Raw genomic sequence first — 21,226 nt, 5'->3', positions numbered from 1 at the left:
AGTAGCAGGAATTACTAAGATTAGATACTGCATGTAAGTGATGTAATGCAGTAATGACCTTCTAGGATTGATCAGGAAACAACCATCAACTAGCAGTACTCTTGCACTTTATTAAAGTAGTATGATATTCGTAAAATAGTGACCTTATCTGACACCATTTGAGAAGTGAGGCTATATAAACTTACCTCCCTGCAGCTGTAAGAGTTGGTGTGTAGGTGACTTGCAATAATATTTGATTTATTTTTGGAATTGTAAACTCCTTGCTGTTTACTGTGGTGTCCTTTGGGTGTCACTGTAGGATAGGGTTCGTCCATGGTTCTGTGAGGTTAATCTTGCAACATCTGTTATATTGCTTATTTTCTTTATTCCATTGATTTTTTCCCCCCCTATGTACAACTTCCCAATTCCATTAGTTGATTAGCTCTGAATTGTGTCGAACAAGTTAAGTAGCCCTGAGTATGTGCATTTGGCAAACCTTTTGTCCGGCCACTATTAAATTAACCCACATGTGCGTTTTCACATCCAGCAGGATTGATTTTTTTTTTTTTATGCGTAAAGCCAACCAACGCTTTTCGATTGCTTTTAAACCCAGTTTATCCAATGTTCACTTGGAGCATTTAATGGGCTGCCGGACTACAAAATCAATATTTACAGAGCAGAAGCTGAGCCAGAAAGGCCAGTCAAGAGCTTTCACTGAGCACACTGCATCTTCTGCTTTTATATTCATGGGTTTCTTTTGCGAGTTTTGCTTTATTTTCAAGTTATTTCAAAGTTTGTTGGGATTTCAACGTGTCACACTTGTAGCTAAATAGCATTACAAGATGGTGGCTAACAGTCTCAAAGTCTGCATACTGGTTAAATGCACGTGAACAGGGAGGGAATTTTGAATTTGCAACGTTAACGGTTGAACTGTGAGAAAAGTAAATGCTTTTTTCTTTAAAAGAAAGAATAAATGGTGTGCACTTATTTGAAATACAGTCAGGATTAACACTTGAAAAGACTGCTAGTCGTTTTAGTTAGTTAATTAATTATTTAATAAGCAGGTGTGGAGCGAAACTGATGGGCTAACGTTATGTTAGCAACTTGCATCACGAGAGATAGCAATAAAATGACCACTGTCTATTATCGAGCCACTCATTTACTCACAGCTAATGTGAATATTGTGTCATTCTAGATTAAGGGTAAAACTGACAGTCACAAACTAAAAACCCCTTCCTTACAGTAAAGCTAACCTGTTCGAAAACTAGGCTGCTCGCTGTAATACACATGTCGATTTTTTTTTAAAGCGACACTAAGCTGTCATTACGCCGCTTGCCATCTGAGTTAGCTTGTGTTAGTGGTGTTACATTTCCGGGATAGTGGTATAAACGGAGCAGAGTTTCAGTAGGAAGTGAACTATCTTGACAATGAAGCTCTGTCTCTTTGGTCGTTTTAGATGAAGCTCGCTCACTGTCCCCCAGTCAGAAAGCGCCCTGGAGTCACAGCGGTGGCGGCGGACTTGTGACAGCACGGTAAGAACATGACTTTAACCACGGACGATGCAAATATACCTTTAAGTACATCTTTACACACTGATTGTTGAACTTTTTTGGACTGATACAACACCACGTGTGTCCAGTTCTATGGTGGGATTTGGCCACAGGGCTGTGCGAGGATGTAGAAACAACGTTTTCTAAATAATTGTCCAACTAAAATGTACTAAGACGGTTTGTTAGACACAAAGTAGGCTTTCTACTGAACACAGTTCAGTGACCTAATCGTTATAGTGTTGTGATGTTGTCTCTAATGAAATCACTGGGGACTTGAGCTCTTGCTGCTATACAAAATAATAAATATTATTCACCTAAATTATGCCTCAGAGGGTTCACTGTGACTGATACAGCCAACATCTTATTACACATGGACCACTTAATAGGTTTAGTCATTTCCAAGACCCATTTAAGTGACATGGTATCTTCCAATTCTACAGCTGCAAAACCTCAGCTGCATGTTGTTTGTTATTTTAGATAAGAAAGCTGCAGAAATAACATATAAATAACAGATTGTTTTTAGATAAGAAAGCTGCAGAAATAACATTTGCTTTGACGGTAAAGGGGATAACCTGGACTGCTTTGAGCTAAATGCACTTATGGATCAAAGAAAACACTAACTTTACAAATAGATTTTCATTGGTGGCAGATGTGATATTTCCTTCTATGGTTTGTTTTAATTCCTCTGTAAAGTGCGGTTGTGAACTAATGCCTGCTCCAAAACAGATGTTTTAGTAAAGGAAGACTAAACAAAAGAGCAACCAAAGGTTTACAGTTACTGAAAAATATTTTGGTAGAAGATCCTGCAAATCACCTTCAAGACAAAATATAGATTGCGTAACTTTAAGTCTGTTTTATAAGGCATGTCGGGGCCTCATATTCTGTGCTTCTTCTATTTGAGGCTTCGTTCTGCTTTGCTGTCTTTTTTTTCTGATTCATGGAGACAGAGTGTCTAAATTCAAGGTAAAACCAGTAAACCGATCGTTAGATGTATTGCTCGAGTGAACGCCGGCTCAGAGTACATCAGATCTCTGTTTGTAGAGTCTCATGCTGTAGTGATTTACTGGTTTAATAACATTACACAGCTGTGGATGTGCTGCACCCAGGGAGCCTGGTTTACTCCGCAGTTATTCATTACCTAGGTGTGATCAGGAGTGTCCTGTAGGGCACCACAACAACACCTGGGACAGGTAATCTCCAGTTATCTGTTTGTGCTTGTGCTAGCATCTATTTGCAACTCACTCAGTCTTGACCAATGCCGATAAAGGAATTTGCCAGGAAGTCTTTATTTATTTTTAACCAACAATTATTTTACAATGCCAAATATGTGTGATAAACAACGTCTGACCCTGTAATGCATGTGGGGTCAGGTTAGCTGAACATAAAGCTTGAGCTGCTTGCCGTTGATACAGTCCGTGATGGTGACACACAATCTGTTTGGGGTGATATTTGATCGGCGCGCACACGTCAGAGCACCTGAAACTTGCGCCAAATAATGACTTGGAGCCCTCCGAAAACCAGGAATCTGAAGAATTTCAGCGCTGCAGCCTACATATTATAAACCACGTGAGAGAAAAAGCAAGCTCTTTATTTTTTTTGATCAAATCAACAGTGCTCACAAATTACTAAAAATAACCCCAAAGTGTTAAGATTCTGGCAAAGACCCTCAGCTTAGCTCAACAATCCTCCTCCAGAGCAGCATAAAGCCGATTGCTGCAGAAAGTAGCTTTTATTTTTTTAACACTTCTTTATCAGGGTGTTTCCTCCAAAGGAAACATCTCTGCGTCGTGACAGAAACAACCCGTCAGTGTTGACTGAGACAGCCATCCCTTATCTGTGGCCTTCAGGCAGAAACACAGGGAACATTAAAGTTAAAACGTGGATACATGTGGATACATTTATGAATGATACACATGGAGTCATCATCCAAATTAGTTTTCTTTCATTTGATATGTGAACTTACAGACACATTACGCACACACAGGTGCATACTTTACATGGCACAGGGTCGAGACCTTGCATACAAGTCAAGGAGGGCAGCAAATGGCATCAGATTGTACTTGATGCTCGAGTAAATAGCTTCGTACAATACTGTCATCCCTTCAGTTAACATACAGGATTGCTTAACTGGACTAAACTTTATTGTTCTACTAAAGTAGTCACAAAGAAAGGGTTTCAGATTTAAAAAGAGTTTTTTTTTTTTTTTTTAAATCTAGTCGGGGTTTGTGGTTCATCTCGATGGGACACTGAGGCTGCGAGCACATTTTTGGTCAAAGCCACCAGGCAGAAGTTAGATTTTAACAGAAGTGGCTTCTTTCACAGATCTCAAGTGAGTCGTCACAGAATACAGAGCTCAGATGTTCACATGTTCTTGATATGTAGTCTTATATTTCCGCTCTTATGTGGTCTTGAACCACATCTAGAACCGGCATCTCCCTGGCTCCCGTGGCGGTTGACAGCCGGCTTACGCCAAACACACCTATAAATCATCTTGGTTTCCCTTCTTCAACTAACTTGTTTTTTTTCTGTGTTTTTCTCAGAAAAGTCTTGCCATCTCATTTTCCACTTCAGAAATAAACTGTCAAAACGCTGTCCGCCGCATGCACGCAGGACCCAATCACCAACGCAAACACACGCCAGTTATTCTTGGAGGAATGCCCTCGTGCCACAAATAATCGTCCGGTTTGCAGGATCAGTGACGAATTACTGACGCATGTTTGAGGTTTACAGCCTCACTTAAAGGCTGTGGCCCCTTGTTAATCTAGTGTACTGTCAGCTTTTCTTTGGGAAGACATTGTGGGACACCGTGGGGAATTTGCTACGAGTGGCTCAGAACTGACCTTGACCGCACATTGTAAGTGTGAGACCTGCATCTTTTTGTATTTTCACATGGTCACAAATTGCCATTTTGCATCACTTCCTTTGAGTGAGGCTATCCACAGGAACTCCTCAGAAGATTACAGTTTTTACAGATGTTATTTGACACAGCTCCCCAAACCACTGCAGGGGGTTATTAGCTGCATCGATTTTGGATGTTTATGTCTTATTTCAGGATTTTACAGAGCAGCGTGTATTCGTGGAACTGATGATTTAATGCACCTGGTATGAAAGTTCATTTGCATGCTTCCTTAAAAGTGACTGTAGTCACCAAATTTCATGAACAGGAAAGGGGAAGTGGTGTTCTCACTGAGCGGTGATTCAGCCCAAAAGGGGGTCAGCCTGGGTGGCAACATGTTCAAGCACTTCTGCGCATTTTTCAATGCCAGGAAAGTGTTGGAAAACTGTGAATGCTCTCTCAGGAATGCGTGTGCGACAGCAACATGGCTTGCGTGATTTGTTTATCTGCCAACAGAAGACCGCCCGATTAAATCAGGTGTGTGTCGCTTCTTTTAGAAAAAACAGTTCCAGCAATTCAGTGAGCACTCCTTGTCTTGTTTAATGGAACAGCTGTTACCCTTCTAATTAATTATAGGTTAAACAATGACGGAACGAATTAGGTATGTGTGTCAAAAGGAAAAAATCAAATACCAGTGTCCCCATTAGACATTTCCCTGTCAGCTATAGGTCATATGAAACCATTTATATAATTGAAAGCCTCCCAAAACTCTCGGTGTCCTCTTTCTCTACGCTCTCCCCCCAACCTCTTTATCTCACTCTATCTCTCAATACCTTATAGTCCTCTGTTGGTCCTTTTAAAAGCTGATTGTGTTGCTCGGCTGGCCAGCTGCTGGTCTTCTATAAGAGTTAATAAACACACCAGCACAGGAAGGGTTTGGTCATAAGTAGGATTTCACTTGTTGTTATTGTTGTTTTTTGAGGTATGATAATGTGAACAGCCGCTTCCTGCTCTCTGTACAACTGGGGCTGATCTGCAACATATTGCCTGACGGTTAAAAACAGAAGATTTAACTGGAATCTGTGCTCCTGGTTTGCCCGGAATTCTCTTGGATGTTAGTGGCGGGAACATCTTCTTCTTTCTGTGGCATGTTGATGTGAAACAAGTTGGAAATAAAGTAAAACAAGGATCTGAGAATGGATTACCTCCTGGCTGTGTTTATGAGAAAACCTGATCTGTCTTGATTGTGTAAACATTCATGTTCAGTCAGTGTTTAAGGATTATTCCGGGCAGACGCAAGCCAGAACACGAGTGTTTTAGAGTCTCTCTGTACATCTGATGTTGAATTTGTTGAAAAAAAAAACACAGTCTCAGAGTCGGCGTTATTAGCATTACCAACTAGTCTGGAATGAGTTGTGTCGCTGTGATGCTTACTAGAGGTTAGTCATCACCTCTTGGCAGTGCTGGCATTGTAGCATAAGGAAATTGCATGTAAATATGTATCTTTAGTACCTCACATAGACTGTGTATAAATAATCAAGCCTCAGTGGACCTGACACGTGTCTGTAATGTTTGTTTATAGTTTAGTAGGCCTACAGTAATTAAGTTTATTGACATAAGAAAATGTAGCTATAACAGGTTTACAACATTATAATCCATTAATAACTTTGTTTACGTTGTTGTTGAGGGTCGTTCATTCATTAAAGAGTCTCTTTGTAAACTATTAAGTGACAGGAAGTTCCTCCTTTTGCTGAGGAATTTGTCAGGAGCTTGAAAACTGGTTGCACATTGTCTATTAGGGTAATCAGGACTTCTTAAAAATGATCTGTTGGTGTGAATATTTGTATTCAAGAAATCTAGACAGATTTTGCTAGCTGCAGTCATCCTTGTGCTGTATAGATGCAAGAGGCTTTTGGTGAGTAACAGCAGTCTGAAAGAAGAAAATAGTTTGAAGGCCGTGGGTTGCAGAAAAACTTTCAGCAATTTATGATGAATCTTTTAAGGCTTTCATTAAGGAAGCAGATGCTTTCAGTGGCCCCCCGTGAATTCACAGGAGGCTGTTAAAGTCAAGTTCTTGAATGATTAAGCCTCAAACCTTTACATTTGCTACAATAGACAGAACAGTTGTAGATTATAGCTTCAAAGTTTTGCTATTGATCCAAGTATATTAAGATAATCACGTTTTAACCTTGGGTTTAAGTTTTGCCAAAGTGCTAGTTAATATATAGTCAGAGTTTAGTTCTCCTTATTCTGTGTGCTCATTGTCATATGAGCTGTTAAATTGAAAGTTTTTACTCGTAAATCTCAGTCCTCTTAACACTCTAGTAAACTATTCAATCCTCAGCGTGTGTATTTGTAGTTTTGAGTCTGTGATTTAACAAAAGAGGAACTGGCTGTCATGTCAATCAGTTAACAGCTACCACAGGAAACAACCACAACATCTAATCGGAGGACGACCTTTTCTTTTTTTGTTGCTTGCTACTTGTGTTGTGCTCCTCCCCTTAGTCTATTGTGTCCTATAGAAAGCATGCTGGGTGTGAACTACAATGGTGAGATTCCCTCCCCAAATCTAAGTGAAACCACATTGGGGAATGTACTGCAGCCAAAGGCACACACAGTCGCACAATCACTCCTGCACACTCAATCCAAGTCGCGCAAATCGCTCAAGTCAGAGCTCCTTCCTGTTTTTCACTAGTTCCGTCTTCTCTCGTGCCGTGATTGCATAGACTTGGCTCAAAAGGAAGTCCAGAAAGAGAGAGGGAGAGAGAACCTACAAGGAGATCTCACCGGGTGTTTCGGGAAGAGGTTTTTGTTGGTGTTGTTAAGTTTACCCCCGCATGTCTCTGCCTGAAGCCATGGGGGCTGTGAGAGGTGTTGATAGATTAGAAAGGGGCAGAAAAGGGCTTTCAAAGAAGAGGACTGACTCTTTTTTTTAAAGTGAACTCGGTAAAAGGGCAAAATAGCTCCAACCAGATAAACCAGATTCCTCCCGATGGATTTTAAAAGGCAACCCTGCTCTAAAACCTCAGAAACTGCTGAAGAATAGACGTCACACGCAGAAACTCTCAGGTTACCAGGAGAACGTAGCGGCTTGAAGGAACATGGAAGCACTGAGAGAGTCATTTCTCCATCTGACTTTTCAGATGTCGACTTACAAGAGAGCCACGCTAGATGAGGAGGACCTGGTGGACTCCACCGGCGACGACGTCTACCCATCATCCCCCATGCAGGTAAATGTTAAAACACACTACAACTACACTAATAGATTGCATGGGCCTTTTAAGGCTCCACACCTTAGAAGACAACACCTTCTTAAACAAATGTACACTCAAGCCAAGTATTTTAATGACAGAAAGAGCATCCACTACTTTCGTGTTAACACAAATGCTATTTTTAAAGTTTAACTGGGAAATAGGTCAGTAAATTCTGCCCACTCAAGAAAAACAGATTCAGTTCAAATGTTAGCATTCCTCTTGTAAGGGCACAATTTCAACATGTCAGTGTCAACTTGCATGTAAGGTATGTAATATGATATTAAGTTTTACCTGTAAGTGAAACATAATTTTATTGATATTCTTATTGAGTTGACACATGAACAGAATCGCACTTATGACTCAGGTCCAGTAACGTGCAATAAAGTGGGAATAGAGTGGTTTTTAGTATGTTACTCAGCAAAACCTGCCTAAACTGTGGCTTCATCCAGCATTTTGAGGTACATATTTTACACATGTGTAGAAGAAACAGTGGCTCATTTTCAGCTGAATCTGCTTGTAATTTCTGACATATGCTGATCAACTTGAGATTGCATAATTTTTCTGAAAATGAGAAGAAAAGGCACATTTTTGTGCACACATCTGTGCTTTAGACCATCTTTATGTTGTCTGGCTAAATCGAGCATTTTTTATGAGTTCAGATACGTAATTTTACTAGAATTGTGTCATAATAGCTCAAACAGTGCTTGGATTCAAAGCTAATTCCACCTTTTAGGCTAATTAAATGTGACTTTCACGTACCGCAATAATGGAAGTTGCACATGCACTGCCAAGGCCTACACTCCAAAATACAGTTTTGGTCCAACTCAACCCAACATGCTGAGCTTCTGGGATTAAGAGGCCACTGTGGCTTGGCATTTACTTTGATCACATTAACTTTGACTGTTGGACTCTCATCTAAACTAATAGCTGTAAATCTGATCCTTATATACACACTTCAGGCTTAATTGACTCCCACAGAGTATATATGCGAGGTCCAAAGGGTTGCTTTTATTTACAGCGGGGATAATCAACGATGACCCAGAGGCCTAAACTAAATGTGCCCATTGAAGGATTTGTTTGTGGCTTTTGGAATCAGTCCTGTATGAAACTTGGTAGCTTTAACCAAAGCAACATTTAGTAGAAATGAGAGCAGGAGAAGGTTGTACTAGAAATTCTTTCAAGCTCATTTTCTGAGAAGCTTTGAGCAATTTTCCTTAAAGGTCAGTGTAATAAACTGGTTACTTTTGTTCTGTTTCTTGTCCTCCTTCAACGTAATTGTCCATCATTTCAACTGAACCACAAAAGAAACAGATACAGTTCGGTGGGATTATTGTGTTTGTCCTCGATCTGGGCAAAAAGAAAAAGTCCTTTATGAGTCAGAGAACAATTGAAGAATGCCTAACCTTTTCTATGTACAGAGGAGCCATTGTCATCAAATCCCTGAGAAACTGTTGAAATTTACACAATATTTTCCACACAGTATTAGTTCAACAAAGTAACGTTATCGACTTTGTTCATGTTTAGTATTTCAAAGCTGTTATTGTGGATAATTCGACCATGCTGAATCACTTTGTAAAAGTTATCTTTGAACCGGCTGATTAACTGAGGAATTTGCAGAAAAGCTTTTTTTGTGTGTTTGTGTTCCTGTGAGCAGGTAACCTTTCTGCAAGGCCGGAGTGTCACATGTTGGCCAGACAAGACACAGAGAGAGAGGAGGCTGCTGGTCTTAGTTTGCATCCTGTCAGTCGCCCTGTTCATATGCCTTGTATCTGCGGGAGTCTTCTACAAACAGGGTGAGTTCAAGGTTTTTTTTACTCGCAATGTCAGTGCCAAACACTGAAAAAGGAGCAATATGTGTGAAGGAGACTGATCAAGAAACACCAGAAGGATTTATCCTTTTCATTTGACTTTTATATTGACACACCGTCAGCTTACATATAAAGTAACTTCTCAATCTTTCCTGATGAATAAAAGTACACGCTATCACCCTATTGTCTGTCCATTAGATATGAAGTTGATTAGTTTAGCATAAGTAGTGGTAAGATGGAAAGAATGAGAAATATACACCAAGAAATTTCCCTATGAGCACCTCTGAAGCTCTCAAATCAACACATTACATCTCTTTAGCTTTGACTGCTCTAAGCAGAAATGTAAAAACTACAATACACCATTTTAAGGAAGGCTTATGTGTATTCTATGGTCGAAACCTTTTACTGGCATGTTACTCTGGTTCCAGCTACACAGATCCCCTGACAGACAAAGCCAGTTAGATCTCATCTGTGCAGCTGTGCACTGCTGCATTCAGGTCCTCCACTGGTCAAAGTGGAGAAGGTCCTATCAATAGTTCTGTTTTTTCCTTTCACTAAAATCCCTTTTTATTTACAAATTTTCTTCAATTAAACTGATTTAGAGCTTCACTTTTCATTCTTTACCTGTCTAACGTCACATTATCTTATATGCACACTACATTCGTTTGTGATGGTAAACGCTCATAAAGCTTCTGAATACAGAAGAAGCATGACAAAAACAGAAGTTTTATAACCATCTTCGGAAATTAAGATAGCATTGTTGTTTTCAAGTCTTTTGGCCTGTAAAGTTTCAATCGTCAGAGATTTCTTTGTTTATAAGAGAGAAATGATTAAGTGCTCATGTTTTAACCCTATCCCTAAACCCCCAGCTGGTGCAAAGGGTAGCCTTTATACTCTGAAACCACATTTATCTCTTTATTGATCCATATTGAAAACATAGAGCGCTTTTCAGTCTTATACTGTATAAGTTATTCTTTTTAATTTTTTTTTAGTTGAGGCCACACCATCAGTTTAACTGCCTAAAAACAACCTTAAATCTCTCCCTTGAGCTTGCTCATTATGGAAAAGGTCTTGTGGATTTACCATCACATCCTGCCTCCTTCTCATCAGTGTTTGTTTCCTCCATTTTACCATGGGAAACTGGATACCACTTCCTCCCATTCAGCATCGCATGTGGGATCACACTTTGAAATAATAAAAGGAACAAGGATGAAATCTCCTCTGGGAAATACTAACCTCATCACTGCTCATAATTTTGTCTCCATGTCTGTCTTATTCCTTATATGGATGGCTGGTGAAGGTCGCCACACAAGGCAAGAGTTAGAGGTGGACATGTTTTTGTACAATGTAATGACTAATAGTTTTCTTTCAGTGCTTAGCTCAGTTCAGTTGACAGCTTTAATGTTTAGACTTATAAAAGTAACAGACTTTTTCACACTTGTAGCTGCTTCCTCTCAGGTGCTAACCCAAGCCACAGGGCAGTGGCTTTTTTTGTTCCAACCAGTCAAATACTAAAAAAGGAAAGTGTTTTCCCGAGGTATTGACATCCTCATCTTATTAATCAAACAACAACATGATCAGTTGGCAATAGTTAACACGTGACATTTCTCCCTGTCATTTTTCAACTAACCTTTTATAAAGGATTTCTACAGGGATAAGGATTCCCTCCAGGTTCTATATCTTGGCTTACAAAATTATAGCTTCCAGATGCTCTGAAAATCCTCATGCATATTTGTCTTACCATGAAATATTTTCAGATTGTCTGCTGTGGTTGTGTTTCCTCTAGCTGAAACAGCTGAAAGTTAAATATCTGGGTATTTAATGTGTTTTTGTCTTGTCTTTTTCCTGCAGCTCACCCAGGCTTGTGCCTAACAGAGCCATGCATTACTGTGGCCAATACGGTCCTGGGAGCCCTGGACAGATCCGTAGACCCCTGCCACGACTTTTACAACTTTGCTTGTGGGGGTTGGGTGAAGAGCAACCCCCTCCCTGAAGGAAAGTCCCGCTGGGGTCCTTTCAGCAACCTTTGGGAGCACAACATGCTTGTAATGAAGCATTTATTAGGTAAGGGTGTTCATTTAAACTCAGAGTCCTTTGTCCTGCTTTCTCCCTGGACAGAGGTGTATTTTCCAGCAGTTTTTCCAAGGCTTCTTTTTCAGTGACATCATTTGTTTGAGCAGAAAACACGACAATGAAAGGACTGAGTAAGGCAGAAGAAAAGGCTCAGCGATATTATCAGGCCTGCATGAATGAGTCCAAGATTGAGGAATTAGGAGCAGAGCCTTTACAGCAGCTAATCAGCCAGGTATGCGTCTTTACAAGAAGTTCAACATTAAACAAATTCCTCATTTCAGCTCCTCATTTTTAATCAAAAGAACTCATTTCCGTGCATCATCAAGTGTTTGCTTGTTTGCTGTCTGGTTCAGATCGGAGGATGGGCTCTGACTGAACCCTGGGACAAGGACAACTTCCAAGAAGTTCTGCGAACAGTGTCAGCCAGCTTACGCACCTCTCCTTTCTTCACTGTGTTTGTTAGCACAGACTCCAAAAACTCCAACAGTAACGTCATCCAGGTATAAGGATTTCAATGAAGCCTGTTTTTTAAATGATTTTCATTGTTTATCTCAAACTATATGTTTATATCTCGTAAAGCATCCCCACTGATTTACATTCATATAGAAGCAACTTTTACAGGCTTCCTTTAAGAGACAGATTTGATCTGTTATTCTGAGAACAGTCCTCTCATTATTGCTGCGGTGTCACATTCAAACTATTACTTGGAAGTGGATTCATGAGCTATGTGGGGTGTCATGAGACAGTAACAAGTTTTAATGATATGATATTGGAAGAGCCACTGCTTTTACCATTAAGGTTGGCACTAAGAATGAAAGCAAAAGGTTTTTTGTGTTTGTTGAAATTGATGTTGAACAGAAAGTCATAGTATGTTTCTCTTGACTGCAGGTGGATCAGTCGAGCCTGGGACTACCCTCACGGGATTACTACCTCAACAAAACAGCAAATGAAAAGGTATTATGGGCACATTGTTTCCAGTTGTGTCCTGATTTTACAGTTGTTAAGATGAAAATGTGCATACGTTGAAAACAAAACAATGTTTTCAGTTCACTTTGAGTTTAAACACACCCAAAGGCTCCCTACATGTATCCAAAGGAAGCCAAGAAATAATAAATATATGTTTCAGCTTCAGAGGATAAGCTCTGTATAGCAGGTTACAGTTGAATTCTTTAGGATTACTTGTGTAATTTAATTTCATCATACACACACAAACCCCCACCTTCACTCATTGTTCTGCTCACATGGACTCTGCAGTATCTCACGGCATACCTCAACTTCCTCGTGGAGTTAGGGGTTCTTCTGGGCGGCTCAGAGGAGACATCTCGGACGATGATGAAAGAGATTGTGGACTTCGAAACCACCCTGGCCAACATAACAGTCCCTCAGGAGGCGAGAAGAGATGAGGAGGTCATTTATCATAAGATAGCAGCCAGGGAGCTGAAAGTGAGTGTCTCTTGATTTGATGATGTCAGCTAAAACCAGCCACAATGGTGTACAAGGCATTTAAAAAGAACTTTATCCTAAGCATGACAGATAATTTGTGGTATTAAAGAAAGAGTTATAGCTCAAATGTTTAAATGGGTCAGCTTAAACATAAATCTTTAGGATGTGAGTTTGAAAAGAAACCAAAAATATTTTCAGACTTTTTCCAGCACTTGTCCAAGTGTGTGTGTGTGTTGTTGTTTTTTTTTTTTTTTTAAATCTTTTGCTGTTTCAGGATCTGGCTCCTGCAGTGGACTGGATGTCATATCTCACCGAAGTGTTTGCGCCTGTTCCTCTTAACGAGTCAGAGCCAGTGGTTGTTTATGCCAAAGAATACCTCCAGAAAGTTTCTGACCTCATAGCTAAAACAAATAAAAGGTGACATACTTTGTCATTCTTAATAGTTTTTCAATTATGTTTTAAAGACAGGTTTCATTTTGCTGCATAACCAAAGTTATGTAAATATCCTAATAAACATGTACGTTTTACACTGTTTACATCAAATAAGCCTCTTACTCAATAGACACAATAGTGAACATTCAGATAGTATTGAAGGTCCAATGTTTTCTTTTTGCAGCTTACTCAACAACTACATGATAATGAAGGTGGTGAGAAAGATGGTTTCTGTTTTAGACCAAAGATTCCAAGATGCAGAGCAGCACTTCCTTGAGGTCATGTATGGGATTAAGAAGGTAAGAATTGGGCATTTAGAATATTTAGTCACTGTAATCCAGTATAACCCATTTAAATGTAAACAGAGGTGGGAATAAGCAGATAAAAGAGGAAGAAAATAATAGAATAGAATAGAAAATACTTTATTCATCATTTAAGAAAACAGCAACATCAGGTATATGTATGAACCGATGGCTGGTTGTCTTATTAGTGTAATATTTTTTTATTAATTGCATGTAATATCTAAGGCCTGGATTGAATACACATGGCAAATTGACATGTCGTCACAAATCATAGATTGTGCCTATGGGAGTATCTAATACTGCGAATGGAATCCCTAAACTGTGCTGTTTTAGAAACAGAGGTGCAAACAGCTCATCTCAGTAGTAACAGGAGCAGCACAAATCAAGGTAGTTACAAACAAGCAGAGTTTTACATAATAAGGAGACTGTAAAGACTTATTAAAACACAAGCCACTTGAGCATGAACCTTATTTTCCTCTTCATTTTAACTACACATGAAAGTTTTAGGGATGTCCTGATGAAGATTTTTTTTGTCCTTGATATCAATCCGAGTCATTTAAGATTGAGGATCAGCCAATACTGAATCTCAGTCACCCCAAGTACAGTAACATTATTAGATTGATTTTTACCAAAAATAACAATGTTAAAATAACAGAAATTGGTAGTGTTCATCTGTATTGATTTGCTAATTAGCCACATGCTAATCACCTTACATTGAATGTCCCTGTTGCAGCGTATAATCATTGAATCTTGATACCAATCGGGAGCCCAGTCTAATATTTGTGATCGGATCTGGGCATCCTTAAAAAGTCTTGTTGTGTTTTTTATGATTTAGGACCGGACACATTAAAGGAGGGTCACAGTCAGAGCTTTTGGACTTATCAAATAGCATTTATCAGTTTAGTCTACTGTCCACCTCTGGGGCCTCGTAAATAGATATAATTCCCGAAAATGAAGGCCTGTGAATATAAACCTGCTGGTTTTCAGTGTTGGTAGCATTGTGTTCCTCTGCTCTCAGAGACAATACCCCAGCTACTCTCACACACTCTTTCCTCTCGTCTGTTTTGCATCTGTCCGCACCTTTCAGATCCTAACTTGCCGCTGCGTCTTAGTTAGTAACTGCCAACTTTTTGATGCCAGAACAATTTGCGTCAGGCATAGAGGGATAGTAACTCTGCACCCAAGTTGCTGTTTTGCAATTAGATGTTCAGTTGATTTGTTACCATGCAGTGAGAAAAACCCAAAATACCCAGTCTGCTGAATTATATAATATTTTTTTAGTGCCCTAACCTTTACTAGCAGTGGATCTGGCCTACATCCAAACAGCTGAGTTTAAAGAGTCTTTCTCTTGACCCTGTGTTCTTATGTTTGACACAGTGTTCTTTTTATACTGAGAAGAGATAAATGAAATAGCCACCAACAGAGAAGCAGACTTTTCCCTTTAGAAAGCGTAACCAGAGCAGCCAAAGTCTTTTCAACTTCGACGTACTGGAGCTAAAGCAGAAATCTCCACAGTGAAAACAATCTGCTCTGCCTAGAAACCACTACACCACAGATTAATAATACATGATTTACTTCTTAAATGGGTGAGCTGACTCACAGGTGAAGATGTTTGTGCACAAATACAAGTACTTTATGACTCTTCATGAAGATGTACTTCCTTCATAGTGAGTAACTGTTTAACTGGGAAGGCTCCAGTGACCCCAGCCCTTATCTAAACAAGATCCTGTTCCCTCTGCTTTGTTTTCCACCCGGGTCAAGCTGTAATAACAAACCAAAACTTTCTATGTGTGTCTTTGTGGTTCTGTTTTATGTTAGAATGCAGCTGAGTCTCTTTCCATCTCTTAACTGTGGGCCAGAGAAGATTTTACAGCTTTGCTTGCTTGGAAGACTCCTCATTTCCTCATTGTGACCTTGTTCTTTTTACATACTTGCAGCACCCCTTATACTTCCCTTCCCCCACACGGGGACTGTTTCTTACCTGCAGTCAGTCAATAAGCTGGTTCAATGCTTTACTTCTAAAATCGTGGCTTTAATCAAAGTGACAGCTGTTGAAAATGAATGTTGTGTTTAAATCTTGCTCGTTTCTGTGAATATGAGAAAGGCTCAGCATCAAGAGAATGAAATCTTCTTTCTTGAACTTCATTAATCAATGCCTTTCACCCACGTTTCACCACGCTCTGTGCTTGGTATCCATTATTTTGCCAACTGACATTGTGTTTCTGATTGTTGATTTATTTCAGTTTTACGTGTGGATTGGCTTAGAATTGACGTGTGGGTTGTACTGTTGTTGCTGTTCTGTCTAAAACACACAATGCGTTCTATAGATTATCTTTAGTCTCCCCAGCATGAATTCAGTCCATAGTGCACCTTCAGTTCACTTCAAAAAGAAATCCATCCATCCTCAGCCTGTTCAGTGTCTGAACAGGTTTACAACCCTTATTCCAAAATGAGTTTGGATGCTGAGTAAAAACAGACTACAATGATTTGCAAATCTCATAAATCAATATGTTGTTCACAGTAGAATATGGAATACATTAGATGTTTAAATTTCATTTGCAGCAGTATAAATGCAGCATAAATGTTGGGACAGGGGCGCTGATAACAAGCTAGATGGTTCCGCTCACTCTTTAGTTTGGATGATGTGGCATCCACCAGCTTTACCTCTGAGGGACTCTGCCTCCCTAAGGTGCTTTTTTTATGTGTAGTCACGTTACTGACCCGTTGTCAATTGCTCTATTTAGTTGCAAAATGTTGCCCCAGCTGTTTCTTTTTAGTACCACTTAGTTTTTTCCAGCCTTTTGTTGCTCCCATCTCAAATTTTTTGAGACATGTTGCTGCAATCGAATTCAAGATGAGCTTTTGAATTTCATGAAAGAGTGAAATGTCTCACGTTCTACATTTAATGTGTTTTCTGCTTTCGATTGTGAAAGAAATCTTTGCTTTCTGTTTTGATTTTCATTTTACTGCCTTTGCCTTGGAACTAGAGTTGTAACTTAACAAGCACACACTCGTTCCGGAGCAGGGTGAGACAGTGGAAAGAGTAGACTTACGAGAAACACTGTTGTTTGCTTGCTTTCACTCAGCTACAGTTTCACAACTGTTCTCCTCACCCACCCATGCCGTCCACAGCTGAGTGCAACGGTTTAGAGTAATCTGACATAGATAAATGTAAGAGATTTTTATCTCCACCTTCAAAATGTCAGAAGTGGCCACTTGAAACTGAAAAATGTATGAACAAAATAAAACTATAATGTAACATTGTTATGTCATTTTTGTAGAGCTGTACTCCACGTTGGAAGCTGTGTGTCAGTGACACAGACAGCGCCCTGGGCTTTGCTCTTGGAGCCATGTTTGTCAAAGCCACCTTTGCTGAGGACAGCAAAGCCGTTGTAAGTGTGTCAAGAGCCGTATCGCACAAAAGCTTCTCCTGCCATGTGACATGATGCGATTTTGACTTTTCTCTTCTGTGCTCCAGGCTGAGGAGATGGTTGCCGAAATCAAATGGGCGTTTGAGGATAGCTTGAAGCACGTGAGCTGGATGGACTCGGAAACCAAAAAAGCAGCAAGCGAAAAGGTGGGTGTGAGACATTGCATATTTTTTCCCCGGGAAGTCCTCTCACTGATGCTCTACTGAGAGACCGTCGTTGCAAAACACTTTTCTGTGCTGAAGTGGCAGAGAATGACAGCACTGCCACCTGGTGTGAAAATGTGTCTTTTACAGCCTTTAACTCTCATCCCTCACAGGCAGATGCCATATATAACATGGTGGGTTATCCAGAATTTATCATGAACGCCGCAAAACTGGACAAAGTGTTCAATGATGTAGGTAAATGTGGAACTGCTGCTTGTTGTGCTTCTCAGAGTCTCATTTACCATATTCAAACAGTGAACTCCCTTTTTTTGTTGCCTTTTGATTCCTCCCTTCATTTAGTTTATGGTGGAGTCAGAACTTTACTTCCAGAATGTCATGCAGTACTACAACTTCTCAGCCAGAGTGACTGCAGACCAGCTGAGAAAAACTCCCAACAGAAACCAGTGAGTTGCTCCCCACTGCCCCTCTTCGCTCAGAGGAGGTGGCACGCTTCAATGGGAAGGCATTCCAATTATACTGACTCAGCAGAATACGGCTGCCATCCACAAACGTTCCCAGGCAACCAGCTTTTCTCCACTGAACTGATCCTTGTCACTAATTGGGCTGTGGGGGAGGGGTTAGATGAGCATTCCCATGCCCTCCGAACTGATCTGTAGTCTGCCTGGCATAGCAGGCTGTGCAGAATCGATATTCTCAATTTGCAGTGACCTTGATGTCAGCAAAGCATTGTAGCTCTGTGTTCCTTGTTTTGCAGGTGGAGCATGACCCCTCCAACTGTAAATGCATATTACAATCCAACCAAGAATGAGATGGTTCTGCCAGCAGGAATCCTTCAAGCTCCGTTCTATAGTCGATCGTGGCCTAAGTATGTGTTCTAAGTTGTATTTCAATTTCTAATTTCTAATTTTTATTTTACTGTTGCAAGGCGACCAGCCTTAGATATGTCCAGAAATATCAAACAATTGTTTTAACTAACGGTTGCTTTCATAATATATGAGTAAGTATATATTATTGTTTTTTTTCTCCTTACAGAGCTCTTAACTATGGTGGCATTGGAGTGGTTATGGGTCATGAACTGAGTCATGCTTTTGACGATCAAGGTTAGTAAAAACAAAAAATTAAAGTTACTTTTATTTCAGTAGAAAAACCAGGTCCTTGTTGTTTGGATTTATTTTTTTTGAGCAGGAGGTGGTAGACAATTCAATAATGTTTCCTACTTTTATCTGAAGGGAGGGAATACGACAAGGACGGAAACTTACGACCCTGGTGGAAGAATTCCTCTGTGGAGGCCTTCAAGAAGCAGACCCAGTGCATGGTGGAGCAGTATGGCAATTATAGCGTCAACCAAGAGCCTCTGAATGGAAAACACACCCTTGGAGAAAACATTGCTGATAACGGGGGACTAAAGGCTGCTTACGAGGTCCGATGTCAGACAGGAGCTGTAACTCTCCTTTAATGATTTCTATTTTTCAAGAGAATTTTTAAAGACATGGATAAAATTCTGTTTTGTAAACGATATAGGTTTTAAAAAATTTGCTTAGCAAGAATACATTTGGATTGTTACGGAAAGTATTGACGTTTACTGTTGTGTTTCCCATGGCAACTTTGTCAGATTCCCTGTTTAGAATGTCAGAAAACTATTAACAAGGCTCTGGCATTAATCCCCCGATTTAGTTTATATATTGGGGCTGCCTCAGTTCATGTCCATTAATCTGTATTGGAAAAAGTAGGTTGTGTAGTTTACAGTGAAGCCTGGAAATGCAACAGGTGGTTATGAGTGGCCTTGTCAGCCTCTAGTTACTTACTTGCATGCACACATTCTTTCCATGTAATCAAAGGTCAAAAGCTATGAAGCAGATGAGCAAGTAATATGGAAGTGAAAGTGACCCAGCATTAAGCGATGCATTTTCTTTGGCTAAATTATACAAACTTGAAGCTTGACTCTTCTTCTCTTGGCTCTTAACACCTATGCAGTTTTCTGTGTGGGGAGAAAACAGTGATTGCATCTGTGTAACATGATCATTTGTTGCTTTGAAGGCTTATGTGAACTGGATTAGAAGGAACGGCGAGGAGGCAACGCTGCCTGCCCTGGGAATGACAAACCATCAGCTGTTTTTTGTTGGATTTGCCCAGGTTTGCATCTGTTATTGCATATTCTATACTGACTCTAAATACTAATACTGATCCAGCCCTAACGTTATTACATAAAGCTCACCTCTGGATGTAGTTTGAAAATAATCACTTTGGAATCGTAACTAGTGTCTGACATGTTTATTTTTAAGCTATATTCTGTGAATTATGCTACAGTGTTCATTTCAAGTTAGAGTGCCGGACTTAAGATGTCTCATACGCACATGACAAGGCCACTGTCAGCATGTGTGTGCTGGAGGCCTCATATTTCAGTAAAACACTTACACAAGTTTCATACCAGGTCGTGATTGGTTCCAAAGAAGTCGTTATGACACCAAATCATGTTTGTACATCGACGTGTAAAAGCAAGAGATAAACTCTCAGCAGATAAATGTGAAAATGTTGAAGCTACAAAACTGCTGCCCAAGAACGGAACAATGAGATATGAAAATGATCAACTTGGAATAGTAAGCTGTGTCTGATACTGATGTCGTCCCCCTGTCTTTGTCCAACCTTCTACCTCTTTCCAAAATGACTAATCATAAAGTTATCCATTCCCTGGAATCTACCCTTGAATTGAAGAAATTTTGAGGACTATCCTGTTTTAATTTATTTTATTATCTTTTTTCCCTTGCAGGTATGGTGCTCTGTCAGGACACCTGAGAGCTCACACGAGGGCGTCATCACAGATCCTCACAGCCCATCGAGGTTCAGAGTCATCGGCACCATCTCCAACTCACGGGAATTTTCAAAGCACTTTGGCTGCAAAGCAGATGCTCCCATGAATCCTAAACACAAGTGTGAGCTCTGGTGATGCGTCGTTGCTCATTGTTGATTTTCACCAAGGAGTGAAATGAACATTTGGGAAAACAGCACAAGAATGACAAAGTCTCTCTGGATGGAAAAGACAAGAACCACTGAAACCCTTAATGCCACTTGCCACTTAATGCTTATCGGGCTGCTTATCAGGACAGAATGTGCCTGCATTGTGTGGAGGATTGCAATCTTCAGTGCTCTTCCACAAGGACTGGTTGTTTAGGAAGCAGCTTCCCTCAAGCTCCTAAATCAAATGTAGCTATAAATGTGTTTTTTCAACACTGGAAACCCAACAGATGGTTACAAAAATGGGGGAACCACTTACATTTTGCAAAGTGTTTGTTCATCATATGATAAACAAGCAAATTAATGTCTCTCTTTTGTTTTTAACATTACTTTCCACTGTGCTTGGATCTACTCTGGTTTGCTGTACTGTATTCTATTTATAGTTATATTTTTATAAAGCAGTAAACGATGGACCTGCAAGATTTATAACCATAATGAAAAGTGGAGAAAAAAAATTGTATTATAATTTGTTTAAATCCTGCAACTTTGTCTCGTTACACATTTAAAAAATGTTGTGTAAAATACTGCCAAACTGTGTCATTCAGAACATGGGCATGGGCCAAGCCATGATATGCCATACATGCAAGAGTTTATCACAAATTATTTTGTATAATAAAATCCATCTCAAAATGTGTTTGTCTGAGTTGCACTGATTGTTCAGCTGTTTGAAGTCATCCCAACACGCACATGCTTCGTGACTATATTCCGAGTGGCTCAGATTTCACTAGTGAACAAATTACAGTAAATTTAATAGGTAAATTTGTTCATTTACAGATGCGATGCTGCCGTTAGTACGGTAGATGGCGCTGTTAACACGTGCACTCACTTAACCGTGTTCGGGCAATGGCTCAACCGTAGCGTGTGAACAATACTAGAGCTTTACACACATTTTTAATTATGTTTGACCACATAAATGCCTACATTTGTGAAAGCAAATAAGCG

The 21,226-nt window shown here is 39.9% G+C and overlaps 1 protein-coding gene across 2 annotated transcripts; it reads left to right on the top strand.

The window, feature by feature from the left end:
* Positions 1-1,413: 1,413 nt before the first annotated feature.
* Positions 1,414-20,916, top strand: ece1 (endothelin converting enzyme 1). 2 transcript variants are annotated; one of them, XM_075461695.1, is made up of 19 exons: positions 1,414-1,511; positions 7,509-7,595; positions 9,274-9,412; positions 11,279-11,491; positions 11,608-11,732; positions 11,854-12,000; positions 12,389-12,454; positions 12,755-12,943; positions 13,218-13,360; positions 13,560-13,674; positions 16,959-17,069; positions 17,156-17,254; positions 17,425-17,502; positions 17,612-17,715; positions 18,027-18,137; positions 18,305-18,372; positions 18,502-18,692; positions 19,310-19,405; positions 20,040-20,916. In XM_075461695.1, exons 2-19 carry the CDS (start codon positions 7,509-7,511, stop codon positions 20,214-20,216), a joined length of 2,259 nt encoding a protein of 752 aa, XP_075317810.1. In that variant the 5' UTR covers positions 1,414-1,511; the 3' UTR covers positions 20,217-20,916. The 2 variants fall into 2 exon arrangements, with proteins under 2 accessions (XP_075317810.1, XP_075317809.1); XM_075461694.1 differs by lacking the exon at positions 1,414-1,511 and having other exon boundaries at positions 6,980-7,595.
* The last annotated feature ends 310 nt before the right edge of the window (positions 20,917-21,226 follow it).

Source organism: Odontesthes bonariensis, chromosome 3 (genome assembly GCF_027942865.1).
Source record: "Odontesthes bonariensis isolate fOdoBon6 chromosome 3, fOdoBon6.hap1, whole genome shotgun sequence".
In the NCBI taxonomy this organism is placed as follows: Eukaryota; Metazoa; Chordata; class Actinopteri; order Atheriniformes; family Atherinopsidae; genus Odontesthes; species Odontesthes bonariensis.
The sequence above is the reverse complement of the archived record's forward strand: the minus strand, read 5'-3'. Positions and strand labels throughout refer to the sequence as shown.

Excerpts from the sequence above, each read along its gene's own strand:
- ece1 (XM_075461694.1), top strand. The coding sequence starts at position 7,467 with ATGGAAGCACTGAGAGAGTCATTTCTCCATCTGACTTTTCAGATGTCG. Across the intron at positions 9,413-11,278 it reads GGGAGTCTTCTACAAACAGG|CTCACCCAGGCTTGTGCCTA; the intron begins GTGAGTTCAAGG and ends TTTTTCCTGCAG. Across the intron at positions 13,675-16,958 it reads TCATGTATGGGATTAAGAAG|AGCTGTACTCCACGTTGGAA; the intron begins GTAAGAATTGGG and ends TCATTTTTGTAG.